The 16,490-nt window shown below is 34.4% G+C and overlaps 4 protein-coding genes across 5 annotated transcripts; 2 read left to right on the plus strand and 2 right to left on the minus strand.

Annotated features, from left to right (window-relative positions):
* The first annotated feature begins 6,244 nt into the window (after positions 1-6,244).
* On the plus strand, positions 6,245-9,897 carry Bap111 (Brahma associated protein 111kD). The gene is made up of 8 exons (XM_066731034.1): positions 6,245-6,399; positions 6,590-6,702; positions 6,778-6,824; positions 6,899-6,979; positions 7,064-7,270; positions 7,348-7,432; positions 7,519-8,105; positions 8,166-9,897. Exons 2-8 carry the CDS (start codon positions 6,639-6,641, stop codon positions 9,888-9,890), a joined length of 2,796 nt encoding a protein of 931 aa, XP_066587131.1. The 5' UTR covers positions 6,245-6,399; positions 6,590-6,638; the 3' UTR covers positions 9,891-9,897.
* Positions 9,898-10,013: 116 nt separating this feature from the next.
* Positions 10,014-11,279, minus strand: MCTS1 (malignant T-cell-amplified sequence 1 homolog). Its single transcript, XM_066731070.1, has 6 exons — positions 11,113-11,279; positions 10,871-11,023; positions 10,694-10,794; positions 10,471-10,604; positions 10,316-10,383; positions 10,014-10,241 (listed from the first exon to the last, which is right to left on the minus strand). Exons 1-6 carry the CDS (start codon positions 11,121-11,123, stop codon positions 10,160-10,162), a joined length of 549 nt encoding a protein of 182 aa, XP_066587167.1. The 5' UTR covers positions 11,124-11,279; the 3' UTR covers positions 10,014-10,159.
* A 319-nt stretch (positions 11,280-11,598) lies between these two features.
* Positions 11,599-13,211, plus strand: LOC136775896 (transmembrane protein 216-like). The gene has a single exon (XM_066731084.1). The coding sequence runs from the start codon at positions 12,109-12,111 to the stop codon at positions 12,547-12,549; it is 441 nt and encodes a 146-aa protein (XP_066587181.1). The 5' UTR covers positions 11,599-12,108; the 3' UTR covers positions 12,550-13,211.
* A 145-nt stretch (positions 13,212-13,356) lies between these two features.
* Positions 13,357-15,884, minus strand: sll (slalom). Of its 2 annotated transcripts, none has more exons than XM_066731049.1 (9): positions 15,535-15,884; positions 15,296-15,383; positions 14,983-15,191; positions 14,710-14,918; positions 14,413-14,637; positions 14,188-14,338; positions 13,907-14,118; positions 13,715-13,840; positions 13,357-13,624 (listed from the first exon to the last, which is right to left on the minus strand). In XM_066731049.1, the coding sequence occupies exons 2-9, from the start codon at positions 15,325-15,327 to the stop codon at positions 13,457-13,459; spliced, it is 1,332 nt and encodes a 443-aa protein (XP_066587146.1). In that variant the 5' UTR covers positions 15,328-15,383; positions 15,535-15,884; the 3' UTR covers positions 13,357-13,456. The 2 variants fall into 2 exon arrangements, with proteins under 2 accessions (XP_066587146.1, XP_066587155.1); XM_066731058.1 differs by having other exon boundaries at positions 14,983-15,207.
* Positions 15,885-16,490: the final 606 nt, after the last annotated feature.

Below are 16,490 nucleotides of genomic sequence, written 5' to 3' on the forward strand. Positions count from 1 at the left end.
TGCATGTCAATTAATAACTAGAATCAAATACCATTTTCCCTTTTTTTTTAAAATCGTATGTTTTTGGTAGAATCTTCGTATTAAATACCATTTTTGCCAGTTCTTGAAATTCCAAATTATAAAATGAAATATGGAAATATTTTGTTTGAAAAACCTTCCATATTTCAGGTTAAATACTCGTTTTTTCAAATTTTATTAACATTTCTTATTTTCTGGTGGAGTGGAAGAGGACTATTCCTAGTGGCAAAACAGTCCAATATCGATATATATTCGATATGGAATTCATACCAACCCTGTACCCTTTTCTCCATCAGTTGGAGAAAGACAAACCATTATTTGGAGTCAAACCGTCATCAGAGGAGGACGTACTGACAAATATCCTAATTATTTTTCTACTTTTCATACTTGCTTAATTTTTTTAAGTTTTAAGAGGGACAAGTATAGGGCAAGGCTGTCAACCAGTAAGGCTTAATTACCTGTCCGTTTAATTAAGTCCCTATTTATTTAAATAATTTCAAGGATAGGCAAATTGAGTTTTATTTTTTCCTTTCGTTGTTAATTCAAGTACAGATGTTTATTGATTAGTGGACTCTCGAGTGTCAACTGGCTCGGGCTGATCCTCCTTCAGTGATTATCAACCCTTACTTACTTTGCCCTTGTGGACTCTCGACGTTGGCTCAATAAGTTCACCTAATAGGGGTCCATCTTTATTGATGTGTAAATCGTTTCCTCGACGTAGTAGTTCTTCGTGTGACAACTCGGATCCACACCAAGGGACAAAGAATGTAAGTGTAATTAGTCACTGAGGAGAGTATCAGTCATGATCTGGTTGGCCTTTGTGTGAATTAACATTCACGCTCGAGAGGAGGAAGCTTTTCAATTAACAGCTAGAAAGAAGTAACAATTTAGTTAGTTTCTCTATTCATTCACTTTTTGTAGCATGCTTTATTAATTTATATCTTTGTCTGTCTTTGAAATTCCTAGTTAGAATCTGAAATGTGGAAATATTTTCCATGAAAATCCTTCCACATTTCGGGTTGAATTCTCGTTTTTTTCCAAATTTATTCTAATTTTTTTGTTTGTTTCAGGTCGAGCGCTAGAGGACCATGGATAGTGACCCCGTATCCAATAACGATATAAACCGTATAACGAATCGACACCAATCATGCGCCATTGCCATCCTGGGTTGGAGTAGTTCAAACCATCATTCGGAATCGAGCCGTCGTTTGAGGAAGACGTACAGGCAAATACATTCTTTTCTTATTTCTCATACTTGTTTAATTTATTTTATATTTTAGGAAGGACGCTTATAGGACAAGGCTACCAAGGAGTAGGAAGTAAACACTCTCCGTTTACTTAAGTCCACATTTATTTAAATAATTTCAAGGATAGGCAAATTTACTTTTATTACTTTCATTCATTGTTAATTCAAGTACAGGTGTTTATTGAGAAGTGGACTCTCGAGTGTCAACTGGCTCGGGCTGATCCTCCTTCAGTGACTATCAACTCTTACTTACTTTGTCCTTGTGGACTCTCGATGTTGGCTCATTAAGTTCACCTAATAGGGGTCCATCTTTATTGATGTGTAAATCGTTTCCTCGACGTAGTAGATCTTCGTGTGACAACTCGGATCCACACCAAGGGACAAAGAAAGTAAGGGTAATTAGTCACTGAGGAGAGTATCAGTCATGATCTGGTTGACCTTTGTGTGAATTAACATTCACGCTCGAGAGGAGGAAGCTTTTCAATTAACCGCTGGAAAGAAGTAACAATTTCGTTAGCTTCTGTTTTCATTCACTTTCTGTAGCATGCTTTATTAATTTATATTTTTGTCTGTCTTTGAAATTCCTAATTAGAATCTGAAATGTGGGAATATTTTCCATGAAAATCCTTCCACATTTCGGGTTGAATTCTCGTTTTTTTCCAAATTTATTCTAATTTTTTTGTTTGTTTCAGGTCGAGCGCTAGAGGACCATGGATAGTGACCCCGTATCCAATAACGATATAAACCCTATAACGAATCGACACCAATCATGCGCCATTGCCATCCTGGGTTGGAGTGAGTCAAACCATCATTCGGAATCGAGCCGTCGTTTGAGGAAGACGTACAGGCAAATACATTCTTTTCTTATTTCTGATACTTGTTTAAATTATTTTTTATTTTAGGAAGGACGCTTATAGGACAAGGCTACCAAGGAGTAGGAAGTAAACACTCTCCGTTTACTTAAGTCCACATTTATTTAAATAATTTCAAGGATAGGCAAATTTACTTTTATTACTTTCATTCATTGTTAATTCAAGTACAGGTGTTTATTGAGAAGTGGACTCTCGAGTGTCAACTGGCTCGGGCTGATCCTCCTTCAGTGACTATCAACTCTTACTTACTTTGTCCTTGTGGACTCTCGATGTTGGCTCATTAAGTTCACCTAATAGGGGTCCATCTTTATTGATGTGTAAATCGTTTCCTCGACGTAGTAGTTCTTCGTGTGACAACTCGGATCCACACCAAGGGACAAAGAAAGTAAGGGTAATTAGTCACTGAGGAGAGTATCAGTCATGATCTGGTTGACCTTTGTGTGAATTAACATTCACGCTCGAGAGGAGGAAGCTTTTCAATTAACCGCTGGAAAGAAGTAACAATTTCGTTAGCTTCTGTTTTCATTCACTTTCTGTAGCATGCTTTATTAATTTATATCTTTGTCTGTCTTTGAAATTCCTAATTAGAATCTGAAATGTGGAAATATTTTCTTTGAAAATCCTTCCACATTTCGGGTTGAATACTCGTTTTTTCAAGTATATTTTTGTTTTCTTTTTGTTTCAGGTGAGGCGGCGCCGCCTCCCTCCCCGACGGTGTGCCACCTTGTCGTGGTGGGGGGGGCTCACTTCTACAAGATCCCTTCCGATTAGTAAATGATTCGAATTAATTTTCTGATCTTTGGGAATCTTGTAGAAGTGCCAAGAGCACACCACACCTTAACGGGAATCCGTATGCCAACATTACAGGGCGTAAACTATTTCGCATGCAGCGTCGTCATTTGTTGACGGATTGTAAAGTTATTACAGGTTTTTGGAAATGCCAGAAGCTTATCTACTAAGTTACGTTAGGAAAATTAACAAAAAATGAAAAATATTTTTTGTTTAAATAAATATATTAATATTATTGAGAAACAACAATTAAATCGCAAAATCCCCCAACGTACTTTACTAGATAATGTTCATACGTTTCCAAAAAGTCCACAAAAATGCAAATCTGTCAAGAAATGACGATGCTGCATGCAAAATAAATAATGGAAGAATTTCGTGTTCGGGAAGTCGCCAACACGAAATTCTTCCATTATTTATTTTGCATGCAGCATCGTCATTTCTTGACAGATTTGCATTTTTGTGGACTTTTTGGAAACGTATGAACATTATCTAGTAAAGTACGTTGGGGGATTTTGCGATTTAATTGTTTTTTTCTCAATAATGTTAATATATTTATTTAAACAAAAATTTTTTTTCATTTTTTGTTAATTTTCCTAACGTATCTTAGTAGATAAGCTTCTGGCATTTCCAAAAACCTGTAATAACTTTACAATCCGTCAACAAATGACGACGTTGCATGCGGAATAGATAATGTCGGTATACGGATTCCCGTTAATTATACTATAGTTTTCTTTCCCGGGTTGAATTATATTATTTAATTCATTACTACGCTATCTGATGCCTGAGCTACATATGATTTAATTTCCCATTGTGTATATACGAGATAAGCGAGGATGAGTTATACATAGGCGCGCGTATTAGTATGTACAGTTTCGGCCATTAATCTTGCGTCAGGCGAGGGGAAGTAGAAATTAGAGGGGTGAAGGGATATCTAGGGAGTTTGTCCGTAGCTGTCAAATGGCGCGATTAACCCTTAATTTTGGATTGTAAACAAAAGTAATGTTTTCGGAAAACGATTGCGGAAAAGAAGGAAGAATTTTAATACATAACAGAGAAGAAGAAATATATCAGATGAGTATAAATTAATAAAAAAAATGAAAATTATTGTGAATTTTTAAGAAAATATACTTTGTGGTTTTTTTATTTTTGTTACAGGTGAAATCCTGTTATGATGGCTTTCTATTAAGGAAAAAAGTTCTTATAAACAAATAAGTGCAAAAGCATTAAGATATGAAGCATTTCTTTGTGGCCCAGTCATTTCGATAATTGTGACTTAATGTTATAATAGTGAATGTGTAAGCGATTAGTGTATATACAACAAACTCTTATTGTAAATTTAATAATCTTGTATGACAGTTTTAATTGCTATTATTTTAAATTAAAGCTAGTTTAATTAACATATTATTTTTATTTCATCCCTTTCTCAAAATTCTAAACACACATGGTAATTACCTATTCTTGTAGTAGTCATATATTCGTTAAAATACTTACAAAATTACAACTGTTTTATATTTGTAAAGCATAGCTTTTTGTTGCAATGATTTTTATTATTCAATGTGAGAAAAATTGCATTGGGTTTAGGTAAGTGTCTTATTTATCCGCCACATCCTTCCATATCTTATGCGACATTTATTTGGCTCTGTTACACTATTTTCTTCTAGTCTACAACATATAACATTAATTTTTTATTCATTTATACATACACACAGATCTGACAATACTACTCCTGAGTTCATCTTGTTTTCAGCTTCAAATAGTTTTCCAACTACACGCATGGATATCCATTTTGAATATAGAATACTTATTTCATTTCATCTATTATGATATTGTTAAGATTGATAGAAAGATATCAATTCTTTGCAAATGATATTTTATATATCTAGTAACTGGATTAATTAAGGTTTTAGAACAGATAAATTTCACAAACAAATAGGACTAACAAAATATGTATTATATATTGAGGAAGGATATCCAAATGTGAATTATTTGAAGCTAAAAGCAAGATGATTTCAGCAGTATACTTAAATGTACTGGAGAACAACATCCTCTCAAATATAAATCCTATGGAAGAGATGCCAAACATTATAAGTAAAATAATTCAAGTGTTCATTCTTCAAATTTAATAGAACAATGGTTTACCAATCATCTTGACATTTATAAGATTAATTATTCAATAGAATAGCCATATCTGAGTGTATATAAAAATAGCAAAAAAATATTGGTATATTTTGAAAACTAAAAGAAAGAACTAACAAGGCAAATAAATATTACATAAGATATGGAAGGATGTGGCGGATCAATAAGACATTTGCCTAAACCCAATGCAATTTGTCTCACATTGAATAATAAAAATCATTGCAACAAACAGCTATGCTTTACAAATATAAACAGCTGTAATTCTGTAAGTAATTTAACGAATATATGACTACTACAAGAATAGGTAATTACCATGTGTGTTTAGAATTTTGTGAAAGGGATGAAATAAAAATAATATGTTAATTAAACTAGCTTTAATTTAAAATAATAGCAATTAAAACATTGTCATACAAGATTATTAAATTTACAATAAGAGTTTGTTGTATATACACTAATCGCTTACACATTCACTATCATAACATTAAGTCACAATTATCGAAATGACTGGGCCACACAGAAATACTTCATATCTTAATGCTTTTGCACTTATTTGTTTATAAGAACTTTTTTCCTTAATAGAAAGCCATCATAACAGGATTTCACCTGTAACAAAAATAAAATAGCCACAAAGTATATTTTCTTAAAAATTCACAATAATTTTCATTTTTTTTATTAATTTATACTCATTTGATATATTTCTTCTTCTCTGTTATGTATTAAAATTCTTCCTTCTTTTCCGCAATCGTTTTCCGAAAATATTACTTTTGTTTACAATCCATAATTGAGGGTTAATCGCGCCATTTGACAGCTACGGACAAACTCCCTAGATATCCCTTCACCCCTTTAATTTCTACTTCCCCTCGCCTGACGCAAGATTAATGGCCGAAACTGTACTACATAGTAAGAGCGCTGGTTTCTTTTTAAAGCAGTTCCTAAATGCATCGAAACATTACCTGGCATTGGTTGTATCCCGCAAGGACAGAAACTGTAGCGTAGGATCCCGCAGTGAACAGAAACTATAGCATAGGATCCCGCAGGGAACAGAAACTGTAGCGTAGTATCTCAAGGATACTACGCTATAGGAAAATTGTATAATTATACTACACTTGGCAACGCTGGTCCGCAGGCTGCAGCTTTATTTTGTGGCCAGTGGCACTGTGCGTGCTAGGCGCCAGCGTGCATTGAGTGAGGTGAGAACTACTGAGAAGTCTCGTCCCGTTTCTAGTGACTACTTATTCTGCGGGTGTTGTCTCCGGATTCCAAGTAATTCCAACTCGAGAGGATTTGGACGCCGGATTTCAGACGGATTTTGGCGACTCTAAATTTATACAATTCCATGTAGGTTTATGTCTAGTAAGAGATTTATTAAATATTAATTGTCATGTATGTTCGAAAAATTGAATTGTTTCTTCTACTTCAATAATATGGAAAAGAAACTTGAAGAAAAGAATAACTTCCACTCCATTATGTAGCTTGTGATATTGGACTGTCCATTTCTTTGCAAATAAAGCATTATTATATTTTTCAGATAAGAATTGATTTTCTGGGAAAGTTTAATTAAACTAATTTAGTGCACAATGGCACTACCATCAAACTATAAGCAAGTAGCAATCAATACTTCTAATATTGTAACACCAAACCGTAAGTATATTAAATCTCTTAATGATTATGCTAGTATTTCGTGAAATCATGTAAATACCTTAATTACATTCACAGAACGAATAAGAGCCTCTGGTGCCAGCAATAGCAGTTCAAATGCAAGTGTAAGTTGAATTTCATGAAATTACTGTTTCAAATTAAATGTATAACAAGAATTATTCATGAAATTTTTTTATAGAAAGATTCGCAAAGTCCATTTGTCCAAACACCTCACAGTCACCCTGGCTTTACACCACAAAAGGTTGGCAAAAATACAAATGTAAGTATTTAAAACTTAAAAGTAAAAATCTTTAACTTATATAAGAAATTCATTACATTAAAATGTAATTAAACATTACTTTAGGCTGATTCAAGGCTCTTAAAGCCTCCCAAACCACCAGAAAAGCCTCTCATGCCATACATGAGATACAGTAGAAAAGTATGGGATCAAGTAAAGGCACAAAATCCAGAATTAAAATTATGGGAAATAGGAAAAATCATAGGTCAAATGTGGAGGGATTTGCCAGAAGAAGATAAAACAGAATTTATAGAAGAGTATGAAGCTGAAAAGGTAATGACAACAAGTTTATCGATATATGACACATTTACTTTAAAAAATATTAAATAAAATATTTCTAATTTGTACAGGTAGAGTATGAGAAAAGTCTAAAGACTTACCATAACTCACCTGCATACCTAGCCTACATTGCTGCAAAGAATAGGGGTAAATCAGGTGAATATTGTTTAACTATATTATCTTTCATTCCCATTATTTTATAGGTAATAGTATTTTTATCTATTATTTTATATGACATATAGCACTATGTGCGGCTCAACAAAATAATGATGATCGCGAAAGTCATGAAAGGTCTTCAGGAAGCAGTAAAAGTCAAGCAGCTCAAGATAGAAGAATAGATATTTTACCAGCAGAAGATGAAGATGATAAGGATGATGGATACTCTGTAAAACATGTTGCATACTCACGTTACACAAGGAACCATCGACTTATCAATGAAATATTTAGTGATACGGTAGTACCGGATGTTCGATCAGTAGTTACTACTCACAGAATGACGGTATTACGTCGTCAAGTACAATCTCTGACCATGCATCAGAAAAAATTGGAAGCAGAATTGCAACAAATTGAAGAAAAATTTGAAACTAAAAAACGCAAATTCATTGAGACAAGCGAGATATTTCAAGAAGAATTAAAAAAACATTGCAAACCTGCTGTGGATGAGGAAGGATTTAACAAAATGGTAGAACGACAATATGAAGCACTTCGGCGAGAAAGATTAAAAGGACCAGAAGAAAATCGCCCTGATGGACCACCATCTAGTGATTCCACTCCAAATTCCACTCCCACTCCAACTCCAGCAACAATGGAAGATGGAAATTCAACAGAAGTAAGCGATTTGAATTAGTTTATATTCTCGATTGTTTTCATTAATTGGTTTTCATTACAGGCTACAGAAAATGAAGGAAATGAAAAGAAAAATAATGGATCTGAGAAACCTACTGAGATAAAGAAAGAAACTCCTTCGCCACCATATACAGAAAATAAGAGCGAGTCTCCTGTTCCAACGGGGACAAATAATCAACATGGAAACAATACACCTATGTATTGTCCCTCTGTCAGCCCGGTTCAGCAACCTCAACCGCCACCAGTTCAACAACAAATGCAACAATCACAGCCACAGCCTCCGCCTCACCCTCAGAAACAACCTACTCCTCCTCCTCCTCCTCCTCCTCTTCCTCCTCAGCAACATCAGCCACCACCACAGATGCATCAGCAACAGCCTACTCCGCAGCATCAGCAACAGCCTCCGCCGCAACATCAACAACCACTTCCGCTGCAACATCAACAGCAACCTCCACCGCAGCATCAACAGCAGCCGCCCCCGCAACTGCAGCAACAGTCCCCATCGCAACATCAACAGCAGCCACCGTTGCAGCATCAGCAGCAACCTCCGCCGCCGCCACCGCAGCATCAGCAACAGCCTCCTCCACAACATCAACAACAGCCCCCGCCACAGCATCAACCACAGCCTCCGCCACAGCATCAACCACAGCCTCCGCCACAGCATCAACAACAGCCTCCGCAGCAGCATCAACAACAGGCTCAGCAGCAACACCAACAACAGGCTCCACCGCAGCATCAACAACAAGCTCCACCGCAGCATCAACAACAGCCTCCGCCGCAGCACCAGCAACAACCTCCGCCGCAGCATCAGCAACAACCTCCGCCGCAGCATCAGCAACAACCTCCGCCCCAACATCAGCAACAGCCACCTTCACAGCATCAGCAACAGCTTCCACCGCAACACCAGCAACAGCCTCCGCCGCAGCACCAGCAACAACCTCCGCCGCAACATCAGCAACAACCTCCGCCGCAGCATCAGCAACAGCCTTTGCCGCAACATCAACAACAGCCACCGCCACAGCATCAGCAGCAGCCTCCACCGCAGCATCAACAACAGCCCCCGCCGCAACATCAGCAACAGCCTCCGCCGCAACAACCCCCTTCTACAACTTCAGCACCTATGCCTCCGCAAACTAGTACTGCAAATGCTCCACCAATGTCGCCAGCACCTTCATCAGCACCATTACCGATGCAGCATTCACCTCATCAATCAGGAATGCTTCCCAATCACCCTTCTCATCAGGGTACTCCAGGAACGCAAGTTCTGCCTCCACAGGGCCCCCCCAATAACCCACACGCTCCACCTATGATTCCTCCAAACCAAGGCTATAATCCACAATATCAGCCACCGACAAATCAGCAACCCCAAAACGTGCCGCTTGCACCGAGGCCTCCTCATCCATCTTATGGATATCCAGCTCAGCAGCAATCGTATCACCAACCGTATCCGCAATATACGCACCCATATTACCATCAACCATATCAATATTCGCCCCATGCAATGGGTAGACCCCATCCTCATAGTCCTCACAGTCCACATAATCAACAGCACAGCCCTCATTATCATCCTCAATCCCCGCATAACGTTGGAGAAGGGAGTGCGGGTGGCGGTAACCCTGTATCTGGTCCAGGTAACGTCGCCGGGCCTCCGCCAGACGCCATCACTCCACCATCCTATTCACCTGCACCAGTACACTGCGAAAATGAACGATCTGGGACAAACGATAACCAAGGAGAGGGACAAGATTTGAAGTCAGGCTCTGGATAAAGGATCTTTATAAATGTGGTAACGAAATATTTATCTTCAATGATTGTAATTGTACTTTTTTATATCTTACACGAATATATGTAAGTGTAAGTATAGATTTTGGATTTAATTAAACATTTCTAATAAAGATATGATTTTTTATTGTAATTTGTCCTATTAATAATGTATTGCATGTTATAAACTGGAAATACCATGGATCTTGGTAAACTGGATAGGCATTTTCATTTTTATTTCCTTTCTTTTACAACATGGATGTACTTCAATCAGTCTTATTTAACAGATTTCATGTGCCAAAGACCATCATTTAAGTAATGACAATTCTCTATCCCGACGCCTTTATTTACTTTGATTCTGCAAATTACATGGAAACTTTAACAATTTTTTGCGTCAGATATAAGTACTTATATTTTTAACTTCTCACTTACATGTCATCTGTTGATAACGTTGTTACTCCGATTGCCAAAGCGTGTTGTTTTCCTTCTGCCATAACAGCCTTTTTTCAATGTTTAAGGAAAACGATGTAATATCAAATTATGAAGCATCAAACGAGAATAACTTGTTTAAATTAAATAAAGGATACAACTACTGTCCCTTTTTCAACTTGTGTCATTTTAGCTCCTTTTGAGGTCAAGCCTGGGCACATAATATTTGCTCCACTAAGGACAAATCTGATTGCGCCTTTATCAACTTGTTGCATCGGTAAAAAGAAAGGATCTAAATTTAAGACAAAAAGAAAATATTAAATTCATTTTTTTTCGTTAAAGATATATCCACAATTGATGTCAAATATATGACAGTCATACATTTATGGAGTAACTTTAACGTTGGCATCCACGGGCCTTCGCGATGTCGGAAAAACAAAAGTTCTCCAGCTGTATTTAATATTATCTCTATGTGGTCGTGACTGAAAGAATAAATCAGAAGATTATATTACCAGAAGAAATAAATTCATTAGCTTATAAGTGATAATAATTTCATACCATTTTACAATTCGAAAGGCATCTTTTTTTGGAATAATTTGGTCTATATATTTCTCGAGATAAGGATAAAGTTCTAAAAGCTTGGAACGGATACCTTTTTGTACAGATGACTTTAATTGTTGTACACCTGATATACTGTCCTTTTCATCAAATCTGCAATTATTAAAACGTTACAAATCGCAAATACCGGCTAAAATGGATAGGTTAAGATATTTACTCCTATTAAAAAGGAAGCAGCGTACTTTTTGAACATTTTCCTGTAGCATAAAAGAATTCTTTTCCTGGTTTAAATAACAGAGAAGACTTTTACAAAAGGTAATTAACTACTGAATAATGAAAAATAAATTATGAGCAACTTTATTCGTGTAGCAATCTGTCTACCGCTCTAAATGCTAACACTAACCAACTAAACACAACACACACACTTCCGCTTCATAGTGATAAATGATAATTCAGAATCAGTGGTAACATTGAAATTAAAGAAATGTTACTATTCCTCATAAAATTCTAGTGATATTGTTTAGAGTATTGTTATGTATAGGACAAATGCAGCTATCAGTTGGGGCCAATGGGATTACTGCATTCCCAATTCCAACCTTAGTTTGCACTACAAAAAAAAACACGATATAGCTCAAATAACTATGCTGCTGGGTTAGCTGCTGTGTGTGGGATGTCAGCGCTGTCGCTGTTACGGTTGTTACGTGCCTACTACGTGGGGCTGTGGGACGTCTGGCTGGCTGGGGTGGGTAAACTGGGTAAAGCCAGGTAAAGCCACTGCCCACTGTAGGCAGCAAGGCAGCTGCTACAGGGGGTTAACAAATACTCGCCTCGCCCTGGCCTTTAGAGTTTGCTTGCAGACTAATGCAGACGCTTACTACAAGAGGCGTTTCAAAATTTTAAACTCTCGTATTGCTCCGTCCATAAATTTATATGTTCACGAGCTCTGGGTGGTTAAAAATAAACATTCCTGTTTGTGAGTAAGTGCTATTACATCGTCTCGAAAAAATCAAATCTCTTCTTTGAAAGAGGAGAAACAAATAAATCATAGAAATATGATACCTTGAGTTATTAATCTACAATGAAGAATATGAAAATATTAACTCAATACTTAATGAAAGGAAGACAATAAAGGAAGATAATGAAAACAAAGATGTCTTCATTTTAATACTTAATACCAACTAGAACAGATAGAAAGAAAGCTTAAATCAGCAATACATTAAAATTATTTGACCAACGCAATGCCTACAGTAGTAAATTCTTCATTGACTTATGAAATTCTTATGTATCTAAACTCCTTTTACTTTGGTATGTTTGCTGTGTGTGAATTAGGCATGAGTGCCTTCAAAGCTGCAAACTTGCCACCACCACCAGGAGATGAGAAAAATAATACCATGAAGATAGAATTTGGACTGTTGTTCCTTCTTATAGCAACAGAAGGAGCTAGAATATACCTTGGAAGGAAAGGAAATCTAACCGAACGTGCCTTGCCAATTCTTATAGGAATTGTTTTAACAGTTCCAAGCTCATTAGCTACATTATATTTTTTGTTTTGGCAGAATTATGTACTTAGATTAGAGTTAATTCTTTGTAGTATACAGTTAGTCCTATTAGCATCAGAACTTGTCATCTCAATTTTGTGCCTTATTACTATGTACCGTCCTTTATCTCCAGAAGAATAACAAATTATTTAGTTTGTGTAAAAATATGACTTGCTGCACATTTAAATAATTCCTATGATATTTTACATTTTTCTGTAAAGCACAAGTTCCCAAATTAGTTGATTTTCAAGTGTTTGTTTTGTTTATTTTTCATTAGAATTCAACTATGTCATTTTTAACAATTCATTCCGGGTTTTATTAGCTTGTCCCAAGTGATGATAGCTTTTTTTTACCAACTTTAGGTAGCTGTTAACACTACTGCCTATGCTTACCTCTATTGTACCCTCTATCGCAGATGTTATGTCTGATTAAACATGTTAATTTTTGTAGCACACTCATATACAAATATTAATAGCACAGTTTCAAACTATGAGTCAAATTAAAACCAAAGACAAAAAGATTGTTGTTATTCCTACTATGTTTTTTTTTGTTAAGCATTGTTACTTTTCTTTATATAAAATATTATCAATCTTCATTACTCAATTATCCATTGTAATGTAATACAACCAAAGCATCAGTACTCAAAAAAGACTGAAAATATAATTACAGACAATTATTTATTAAATAATTAATTTTAATTACTAACAACAAATTGCGCTTCATGTAAGAACTTTATCATAATCAATCGCGTCTAATTTCTACCATGTCAATATTTGAATAAACCAAAAATTGTGCACAAAACTTGGTATATGTACTTATATTAAAATAAATATTTTTCAACAAAAAAATACATTGAACTTCAAGGCTATTGATTCATTTGGCTTGTACAGGGGTATAGCATACAATATTTCTTAAATTGCACTAATTTGTCATGCATACAATTATGAGAAATATTTGTATAAATTGCCTATTTTATTTCTAAATCACAAACATTATAGTATACTGTAAATAAATGGCAAATTTCTTTGACTGACACAAATGTAATATTCTAATCTTTAATGCTATTAGCCATAGCCCGGCGTTTTCTAATGGCACGTAGTCGATTACTACAATACATTCGAAGAAATACCGAGCCAAATACCAATAATATTCCAAATGTACCAAAAATTGTAATTTCATGATGATACACCAAGCAAGATAATAATATTGCTAAGCCCTGAAACAGATAATTTAAACAATAATATATATACATTTATATATATATATATATATATAGATATTATATTTTTAAATTACTAGAAGTTACCTGTCGTATTGTCATTATTATCACAAAAGTTACAGGACCAAATTTTGAAATTGTATAAAATATGTATAATTGGCCACTTGCTGAACAAATCGAAATGAGTAAGCAATCTATAATAAATCTAGGATACTAGAAAAAAAGAAAAAATTATATTTTAAAGTGTTAAAATATATTGTAAAAAATAGGAGTGTTTACCTTAGTCATAAAAGAAAGTATAAACGGGAAGCTTGATTGCTGGAATAAAGACATCGCGGTTAATAAACAAGAAAACATATTAACGGCACACGCCATTTGTACACTTGTTGTCCCATATTCTGTAAAAAGTGCGTTTTGCCAGGTACTTGTAAAACTGTCTAGCAATAAGTAGCTTCCCAAAAGGATAAGACCAGACAGTGTTGTTGCTCCATCTAAATATAATAAAAGAATAAATGAAAATAGATTTACTTTCTAGTATTCATTCATTTTTGTTGTATTACCATTCTTGTCATCAGAGCTCCCTAACATAAATAAAGTCATTCCAATTGAAATAAGTACTGCTGTAACATACTCATAATATTCATATGTTGTGCGTGAAACTATTTTTCCCATTATCATGACAGGTAAAATCTTAGAAGCTTTGGCTAATACCTTAGAATAGTGATTAAGTCTTCTTCAGTAAATCAAATTGTAAAAAATTAATTTTAACAAGCAAGATGAGTTACCTGAGTAGGAAAACTAACATATTTAAGAGCCTCATATTGACACCAAGTGCTCATTATATTTGAAAGTGAGCAAAAAGCATATTTATATAATGGTGCTTTATGCTGTGGTTGTTTTTGAATGATTAGATAAAATCCAGACATTAAAAATGCAAGTATTCTATTTACAAATACTAAAAATTGGGAATCTTGAAAATGGGCTTTGTTACCATTGCCATCCATATATTCCTACAAAAGATGTATTCTATGATTTTTACTGTCAAGGTTGAGACATTGCTAATAATTTTAATTAAATTGTACCTGTGTCATGATTTTCTCTTGCAAATAACCCCATGTAAGATAGCTAATTTGTAGGCCTAAAAAACAATGCAGGAGCAAAATTACATCTTGGGTAAAAGTGCGCTGCATATGCACTGATGTTGTTGTTACAAAAGAGGATGAATCCAAAAGACCATTTTCGCAATGCCCCACGAAACATGATCGAATTAATTTTGATACAAAACTATTGCCTGAATGAAAGAATATAAATTTTTTAATTTTTTATTCTTAACAAAATTCCATAATTTTACTTACCTTTTCCATAAATATATTTGCTACAGCGTACATATTTATATATAAGGCAACCAGGTAGTAATATTGTAGCATACCCAAGAACATTTAATAATAATCTAACGATCCAACTATATGATCCAGTCTTTAAAAATTTTTCTTCATTATTAACTAAAGGTTTTATTAATTCAGTAACTCCAAAAATTAGACCAACTGAAAGCAGCATGAGAAAGCTGCAAAATTGAAAAGCTAGAATATTATGACATTAAATAAAAATTATCATTATCTTTCTCATTTTTAGTTTTACCATAATAACAAATCATCTCTTTGTACATACCAAATAATTATCTCATTCAAATGATTCCCCATATTTATTTAAAATTAGCTTCTTTTTCGAAAAATATATCTTGATGATCCCATAACCTCTGCGAAAATTAATTAAAAGATATTTCAATATTAAAAATATATTTATTTAAAAGTTGATTATTCGCGTAAAAAAACTAATAATCTAATAAAAAAGAATTTCTGCTCAGTTTGACGTTTGTATGACAAGTATATTGTCACTTAAGTACATACCTCTATTTTCCATAGTTAATATCGGTTAGAATTTGACAATGTCACATTTAAATAATTTTACTGTATGGTAAAAATTCGTATCTTCCTTTTGATCCCATCAGAATGAAATGCTTTTGGTATTTCGCCTATTTCTACGACTTGTTTTTGGTATGCTGCAATTACACAGTATTTCCGTCAGTTTGAAAGTTGAAAAAAGCATGCTCTTGTGGTTCTCCAGTCTCCTGTTTTCATCATCCCATATCAGTCTATGACTATTCTTTTACAGTTTCTCCCTCACTCACACTATTCACAGATCTCATAATCACAGATGCATTTATCAGTTTATTTAGAGCTATCGCACGCATTGTCTTAAGAATGTATTTAACGTACTCTGTTAATAATATCACTGTGCATATATATATATATATATATATTATAAAATAAACTGATAATCCACGTGGCTGAATACTTCAAATTTCCTTCCTATTTTATTTATTACAGTATTTTTAATACAGATTGATTCATTTAATTCGGTCCAAAGCATGGACGTAAAGAATATTTCGTCTTCGTGCAAATATAAAAGATATCAAATTTTGCATAAAATCTTTTTGGATCTGAATAAAAACTACTTTCAGAAAGGTTCTATAAAAAACATCTTATACTTTATAATATAAAAAGATGAATGAACTTGTACATTCACGCTCTTAGGCGAATTAATTTGAAATTCGTTTTGTTAAATATATTATAAATTTGCACACATATATAGATATACATATAAATTATTGCTCTCAAACTATTTTTTGTTCAATTATATATATTATATTTCAATGGTATAATTTAAAGCAAAAATCTCTTTTTATATTTCATTTATATCAGCAGTTTCAAACACACTAGTCTTTGCATAGGATTTTTATCACATTGTCCATACTTCAATTTGTAATAAGCCCTCAATAAATAAATTTTTTAAGTACACCATT

This window comes from Prorops nasuta, unplaced genomic scaffold (genome assembly GCF_024137725.1).
Source record: "Prorops nasuta isolate Cenicafe-Biocafe unplaced genomic scaffold, Cenicafe_Pnas_1.2 PNAS00002, whole genome shotgun sequence".
Lineage (NCBI taxonomy): Eukaryota > Metazoa > Arthropoda > Insecta > Hymenoptera > Bethylidae > Prorops > Prorops nasuta.

Excerpts from the sequence above, each read along its gene's own strand:
- LOC136775896 (XM_066731084.1), top strand. The coding sequence starts at position 12,109 with ATGCCTACAGTAGTAAATTCTTCATTGACTTATGAAATTCTTATGTAT.
- sll (XM_066731049.1), bottom strand. The coding sequence starts at position 15,327 with ATGGGGAATCATTTGAATGAGATAATTATTTG. Across the intron at positions 14,919-14,982 it reads CAAATATATTTATGGAAAAG|GCAATAGTTTTGTATCAAAA; the intron begins GTAAGTAAAATT and ends TCTTTCATTCAG. Across the intron at positions 14,638-14,709 it reads AAGAGAAAATCATGACACAG|GAATATATGGATGGCAATGG; the intron begins GTACAATTTAAT and ends CATCTTTTGTAG.
- MCTS1 (XM_066731070.1), bottom strand. Across the intron at positions 10,795-10,870 it reads GCCTTTCGAATTGTAAAATG|TCACGACCACATAGAGATAA; the intron begins GTATGAAATTAT and ends TTATTCTTTCAG. Across the intron at positions 10,384-10,470 it reads TTGAAAAAGGGACAGTAGTT|GCTGTTATGGCAGAAGGAAA; the intron begins GTATCCTTTATT and ends CATTGAAAAAAG.
- Bap111 (XM_066731034.1), top strand. The coding sequence starts at position 6,639 with ATGGCACTACCATCAAACTATAAGCAAGTAGCAATCAATACTTCTAAT. Across the intron at positions 7,433-7,518 it reads AAAGAATAGGGGTAAATCAG|CACTATGTGCGGCTCAACAA; the intron begins GTGAATATTGTT and ends TATGACATATAG. Across the intron at positions 8,106-8,165 it reads AAGATGGAAATTCAACAGAA|GCTACAGAAAATGAAGGAAA; the intron begins GTAAGCGATTTG and ends TTTTCATTACAG.